The following is a 6846-nucleotide window of genomic DNA, read 5'->3' as shown; positions in this document are numbered from 1 at the left end:
ATAATACTATAAATATTATTTTTTCTAAATAAGTAAACTCAGGTCAATATATATATTAAACGAACTATAGTTAGGTGTAATAAATAATATTTATTATTCACAAATTATAATTTTCTGATGATAAGTTTCAACGGTATGTTTCGACTATACTTAGTTCTCATCAGCCGCAGAAATGCATAATTATTCCATATATCTATAGATCTATGGATATATGGGGTAATTATTTCTGCGGCTGATGAGAACTAAGTATAGTCGAAACATACTGTTGAAATTATTACCGTCGGAAAATTATAATTGAATAATAAATATTATTTGTTACACTTAACTCATTTAATGTATTGATCTGGATTTATTATTTATTAATTTTGTTGTAAGTTAATCAAGCGAAAAGAATTGATATTATTTTATGTTGTAATATTATTTTTTCTAATAAAATAATGAGTTGGTAAAGTAAAATAAAATTTATTTATAGTTAAACATTTTTATATAATAATATCACATTTGTGCAATCTCAACTTTTGAGTTATCCTTTCTTACTGCAATTATTAAATCGACTTTAACATGTAACGAGAGTCTTAGGTCATATTAAAAGGCCGTATAGTTATATTTATAGATCAATATTATATTATAAAATTATATATAATATTATGTATGTGCAATTTTTTATACATTTCTCTGAATTTAATTTCTTCTAAACCAATAATGCGAAAATTATCCTTTTAATTATTTTTTATGTTTTCTCATTTTGATATTTTCTTATTGCTTGTTTTCTGTTGTCTGTGCTTCTCATTGCTATTTTCTGCCGTTAGAGCAGATGTTTACATGATGCTATCCAGATTCTAGATGTAGACCGTCAAGACAAGATCATACTATCACACGACTATTATAGTCACGACATGCAATTTTAGGTCTTGAATACTTTATTGGCATTTTACAAGCACAATGTAGTATACTCGTTGCCAGCTAAACATCATAAGTATGACACATGCACTGCACGTGCATGCATTATACTGACATCATGCAAATATTTTGCTATTGGATATATCTTGGATTTATAATAATAATAATAATATCGGTTTTTAATAATATCTCGTCGGTGTTTATTACTCACACTCGGTGTATTCTTCCTTTAAAAAGCTAGTGGCACACGATGCTTGTTTTCAATATAAATATATTGGTGGCAGAATTTAATCCAACTATCAAATCAGCAAGAAAACAAGCATCGTGTACCATCGGCTTTAGCTCTTTTGAAAAAAACCGATGCGCAGCGATACAGGCAGATTTCGTACAGGAATGTAGCGAGATGCAACGTAACGTAAGCGAAGATGCACGCACTCGCGCAAGCGCTCGCCGCTCCACACGACCGAACGTCAGCTCACTTCACGTCGTTCGAATTTGACATTTTGACCGTCAGCCGCGTACTTCAGTCGGAACCGAGCGCGTAACCCAAGTTTTGTGGTATTCGTCACGACGCGTGAAGTGTGTTACTACTTGCGGCTGCGTCGTTCGATTATCGGCCGAATAAATAGCGATTCGTCGTGTTACGTGTACATCACAGCTGCTAACTAGGGCACGACGAGTAAAGAAGCCCGTGTGTGATACGAGGTAAATACACATCCGCATCGCAATATTCGGGAAACGGCGATTATCGATTGCAAGACTATTTCCAGAAAGGACGACGGATGACGCATCGACTTGATATATTTACCTATCCACTTCATGCGACTCTCGTGTTCTTTTCGGCCTCGTGCTCAGCGAGTTCGCGCGAGCCTTCTCTTATTTGCGACGTTGCATATGGTCGAGAAGGAAACATCGACCTATAACCGGGCATTATAATCATGATTATACCACGGCTTGATAATGACGACCTTGCCGTTGTAAGAAATCGATTTGGATGGACGGCTGGATAGCGCCGCGCGTCATAGATTCGAAACGTTTGAATCTTCCGATTCCTCGATAGTCATTTTTATTCAATAATCGTCATGTCTACCTTATTGGATATTGGCGATGTGAATGTATCGCGCTGTGACAATTATATATATTATATATATATGTGTATGTATGTACTTAACTCTCGCGACTCACTTTCCACGAATATATATTACTTATCTGTTTGTGCGCGCGCGCACGTAGGCGTAAATTTTTTCAGGAAACTAAATAAATCATTATTTAAAGATATGATTACATGACAAGAGATAAGTATCGCGTGTTATCGCGCAACAGTATTACTTTACTCCTAATTGTAGTGACGAAGAAAGAAAAGTTACGCCCTATTAACGTATTTGGTAATTTATACATTTTATTTCGCTTCGCGATTAATATTGCGTTTTCGTGAGTAACTGTGTGACAACTTTGCACACATCATCGTGTCGTAAACATTAATAAGCTCTTGGGTCCGATTAATAATGAATTCTATCTTTCACGTTACACTCAGTACATATTAAAGGCTGCTTTATATAAAATAAGATCCAATACATCAACATTATTTTAGTTTTAAACGAGACTTGAACATGTATCTGTCACTATCTTTTTAAATAAAGATAAACACATATTTAAGACAAATACTCGCTTAAAGTCAAAATAACGTTGGTGCAATCAGCTAAATGTAATGGTAAGATATAATTAACTCTAATAATGAAATAATATATGTGTATTCTATTAAATAATGTAACAGTGTCATTTTTGAGTATTTAAAATATTCTCATGTTTTTATATACCTAACTTTAATCAATTTCTTGTATAACAGCTTTTAATATACACTAATCTAATATAATGGAAGTAACTGAATTCGCTATAATCTCGATATAATTTATTTTTACTCTTATCTTTTTCTAATTCTAAGTATTAGAAAACATAAGCAATTAAACCGAGATTAAAGTTAATCTTAGATTTCTTTTTAATTAAACATCTTGTACGAACTTCTTGCATGAACTTCTTTATATTTTCTCTTTTTTCTTTTCAAAAAAAGAGAAAAGATGAACTGATGCAAGAAGTTCAACTAAAAAGAGCAGACCTGCTAAAGCATGTTTGGATTCCCATCTGAGTGCTTCTCGGATATCATGTCCTTATTGTATTTACTGTTAAATAAGAATGACATGATATTCGAAGAGCACCCAGGTAAGAATCAGAATTCGTAGAAGACTTTGCTTACTACGAAGTGCAACGTTCAAAGCGATAAATATTACTTATCAAGTTTTGTGTCGTGTGTATAAATCCTTTTTCTTTTATAAACAGATAATATGATATGACAATAAGTATGTTAATATTCATATACATTAACTAACTATGCATATAATTGGGATAATTTATTTAATGTACCTTCGTATTCACTTACTAATATATTACTCTGCAGTCCAGTGCAAGACATAACATGCTTAAAATACATTAGCTAATTTTTCTTGTTTAACTAACGATTGTTAATAATTATGAGTTAATAGAATTCACATCATATATCATTCTTTATCTCTCTTCTCTCTCGGTAAGAGAAGGTATAAAATTAATTATTTGAAGATATTATTATATAATATATAAATAAAACTGCAAGCTAACAACTAATCTAGATTTATCACCATGAAATGAAATTCATTATGTATGAGTCACAAGTTTTACATTTAGTATTACAGTTTTTTAGGTGTTTGTCCATGGCTCTTTAAGCAAAAGTTTGGAACATTTTGCTTTTATATTTTTTTATTCTAAGAGCACTTTATAATAAAAGAACAAAGAAGATAATTAATAAATTTGTACGATACAAGATTTAAGTATGTGTGCGAATTCTAATGACAGTCAGAAATGACTGTATAAGATTAACTTTTAATGAAATTGTAATATTTATTATTTTTGTTATTTTTATAGTAGTGATTTATTTATATCTATTTTAATAAATGATAGTTTAATACAAAATATATAATGTTGACGTAACAAGTACAAGATAAATTTATTTCAATAATTCTATATACATTTTATGTACATTTTTAAGGTTGCCGATACACATTTGTTCGGAGTTCTGATATTGTTTTTTTCCTCAAAGGAGGCCTAGTTATAATAACAGGTTCTTTTTCAGCTAAAACAAAACCAAAAGATGACGACTTGGCAAACACCTGGTGCGGGATTCTATGCAGGGCAACAAGGTTCTGATCTTTTTCCTTCTGTTTTCTAATATATTTTTTATTACCATATTTCATTATTTTAACTGTATTAATTCAGGGTACATATCAAAGATCATTCAATCAGCGGTTAGATAATAATCACTTGCTTGGAAAGGATATATCATGCCACACATTTGAAAGCACACCATTAATATAATGATTATTTTTAGTCGATACTTGAGAATAAAGAAAATTGTTAATAAATCTTGCAGTAACATGTTAAAATACTTATCATCAATGTAATCTATAATTAATACATATACTCATGTCATAATACATTGCAGCAGATTGTGCAAGCATAGTTAATGTCTTCAAGAAGCCAATAGCACACACAATCATGAAAACATAATTTTACAAAACGTAAAACATGCACAATATATATAAAAGTAATGGCTGCTGTTACGGCACACAATTCCTCAAGTTGTTACTGCTTATCGCGGTTACATGCACTGTATTGTAACGTCGATATTTATATTTCTGAATTTTGACTGTGCAGGTCCGTATCCGTATCCTCAAAATCCAGGATATCCGCCACCACAAGAAGGCTATCCATATCCTCACAATCCAGGATATCCACCACCTTATTCCGGTGGAAATCCACCAGGTAAATACAATTCAAGAATATTATTCAACTACCTTAAATTGTCACAGTTATATATTTATTTTGTTCATGATCATTACTATTTTTTATAGGTCCAGGATTTATACCTCCACCAGGTGTTCCACCATACGGTGAAGCGCCACCGCCAGTTGGTCCAGAATTTGGAGGAGTACCTCCACCAGGTCATCCAGGAATGTCGTACGGGTCTGGGTATGGAGAAGATCCTATGCAGGATGAAGTCAAAGGGTTTGAGTTCAGTGATAAAACGATCAGAAATGGCTTCATTAGGTAAATGTCAGATCATTAATATTTAATATTCCCAAAATATATGATGAGCATATAATTGTATTTTTTTTACAGGAAAGTGTATAGCATCTTGATGTGTCAGTTGCTTATCACACTTGGGATGATTACTTTGTTGCTTTATCATAAACCGACACAGTTATGGGTTAAGAGTCACACAGAATTGTTCTGGATTGCTTTTGCCTTAACTTTTGTCCTGCTCATATGTATGGCTTGCTGTAGCAATGTGAGACGTAAAGCTCCGATGAACTTCATATTTTTGTTCCTATTTACATTTGCGGAGGCTTTCCTATTGTCCGTGGCTGCATCAACATACGAGTCTCAAGAAGTAAGTTACCCGAAAAGATTTTATAATTTTAAATACTATATATATGCAAAGAACTATGTTATTATTAAGTTATAACATGTAACAAATGGTGACATATCTACATAGAGATATTTTTTGCAGGTCATGCTGGCCGTTGGAATTACAGCGGCGGTGTGTCTAGGATTGACAATATTCGCATTTCAGACAAAAATCGATTTTACCGGATTACACAGTATCTTGTTTGTTGCTGTGCTTATTTTATTTATTTTTGGTTTAATTGCAATAATCTGGCACGGAAAAGTTATGACTTTGGTTTATGCCTCGCTCGGCGCGTTTATATTTTCTATATATCTGATTTATGATACGCAAATGATGATCGGCGGAAAGCATAAATATTCTATTTCACCAGAGGAGTATATCTTTGCCGCGTTGAGTCTGTATCTGGATGTCGTCAACATCTTCCTGTATATTTTAACTATTATTGGCGCTTCGCGAGATTAATTGATGTCAATATCAATTATGATATTTTGACTTGTGTTACACTTACTAAGGAAACACTTACTAAGGAATACATACATAAAGTCAGTTTTTACTTACCGCCATCCTGCTTTGGCTCTCTACAGTATTGTTCTGAGCGCACTGCAGGCGAAGAAACAATGAAGTATGAAGAAGCATAATATTGGCAAGACTTTAATTTCTATGAAGATAGCTTTTACAAATTTTCAAAGATTAATATATCTACACAAATAGCACGCTTGAAATCTTTTATCTAGTTTCATAATGCATAAAGTATTTCCCACAAGTTTGGGGAGAAAACCAAATATAAGTTCTTGTAATTGTTAATGTATAGAATAGTACATCATTATTATTATTGTCATAAAACTCAATGTTTATTTTTTGTCTCATTTTGAGTATTATAAAAGCAGTGATTATATGAGTTTACATACTTTATTTTTTTTATTTCTTTAAAGACTTAAATTTTTCCAATGTCAATGAGTATATATGTCTAATTATAAGTGCGTAAACTAATTATTGATATATAATTGTTATAAATATATGTCATAGTGTGATAAAAATCGAACCATAATTATAGTATATTATCTGGACTTAACTATAATTCCAGGCAACTTTGAGAAATGTGGAGATGCTAATACCTTGTTGCCTATATATACATACATATACATATATAAAAAGTTGAGATTGTGTTTATTTTTTGTTCAAATTTGAATAATAAAACATACAATTTACTTCTCTGGTATTTATGATTTTCTTTCGATTCCAAATAGCAGTGCATAGTATATTGCAATGTATATATGTATACACAGTAGTGATGCAATTCTTTTTTTCGACAAACACGTTAATACTATTCGCGATAAGACAATATATCCATAATGTTATGTAAAATAATAACAATTCTGTATAATAATAATAATTCTGATATGAGAGAAATAATTAGATGAAGTAATTTAACAGCATCTCTAAACAAATTA

General features: G+C 31.6%; 2 protein-coding genes across 3 annotated transcripts in view; one reads left to right on the top strand and one right to left on the bottom strand.

The window, feature by feature from the left end:
* Positions 1 to 1176, bottom strand: part of LOC108690562 (U3 small nucleolar RNA-associated protein 4 homolog) — a 5178-nt gene extending 4002 nt beyond the window's left edge. The window contains exon 1 of the mRNA XM_018197926.1: positions 1112 to 1176. The gene's annotated coding sequence lies outside the window, so the exon portion shown is untranslated. The remainder of the gene's footprint in view (positions 1 to 1111) is intronic.
* A 354-nt stretch (positions 1177 to 1530) lies between these two features.
* On the top strand, positions 1531 to 6601 carry LOC108690563 (protein lifeguard 1-like). 2 transcript variants are annotated; one of them, XM_018197928.1, is made up of 6 exons: positions 1531 to 1605; positions 4061 to 4127; positions 4642 to 4749; positions 4839 to 5034; positions 5107 to 5377; positions 5498 to 6601. In XM_018197928.1, the coding sequence occupies exons 2-6, from the start codon at positions 4079 to 4081 to the stop codon at positions 5855 to 5857; spliced, it is 984 nt and encodes a 327-aa protein (XP_018053417.1). In that variant the 5' UTR covers positions 1531 to 1605; positions 4061 to 4078; the 3' UTR covers positions 5858 to 6601. The 2 variants fall into 2 exon arrangements, with proteins under 2 accessions (XP_018053417.1, XP_018053419.1); XM_018197930.1 differs by lacking the exon at positions 1531 to 1605 and adding an exon at positions 2199 to 2285 and having other exon boundaries at positions 5498 to 5857.
* The last annotated feature ends 245 nt before the right edge of the window (positions 6602 to 6846 follow it).

Source organism: Atta colombica, unplaced genomic scaffold, assembly GCF_001594045.1.
Source record: "Atta colombica isolate Treedump-2 unplaced genomic scaffold, Acol1.0 scaffold33, whole genome shotgun sequence".
In the NCBI taxonomy this organism is placed as follows: Eukaryota; Metazoa; Arthropoda; class Insecta; order Hymenoptera; family Formicidae; genus Atta; species Atta colombica.
Note: the sequence above shows the minus strand (reverse complement) of the source record. Positions and strands in the feature narration are given on the sequence as shown.

What these genes read in the sequence shown, in the direction of transcription:
- LOC108690563 (XM_018197928.1), top strand. Translation starts at nt 4,079, where the DNA reads ATGACGACTTGGCAAACACCTGGTGCGGGATTCTATGCAGGGCAACAA. An exon ending in ATTCTATGCAGGGCAACAAG is followed by an intron (nt 4,128 to 4,641) that starts GTTCTGATCTTT and finishes TTGACTGTGCAG; the next exon opens with GTCCGTATCCGTATCCTCAA. An exon ending in TTCCGGTGGAAATCCACCAG is followed by an intron (nt 4,750 to 4,838) that starts GTAAATACAATT and finishes TATTTTTTATAG; the next exon opens with GTCCAGGATTTATACCTCCA.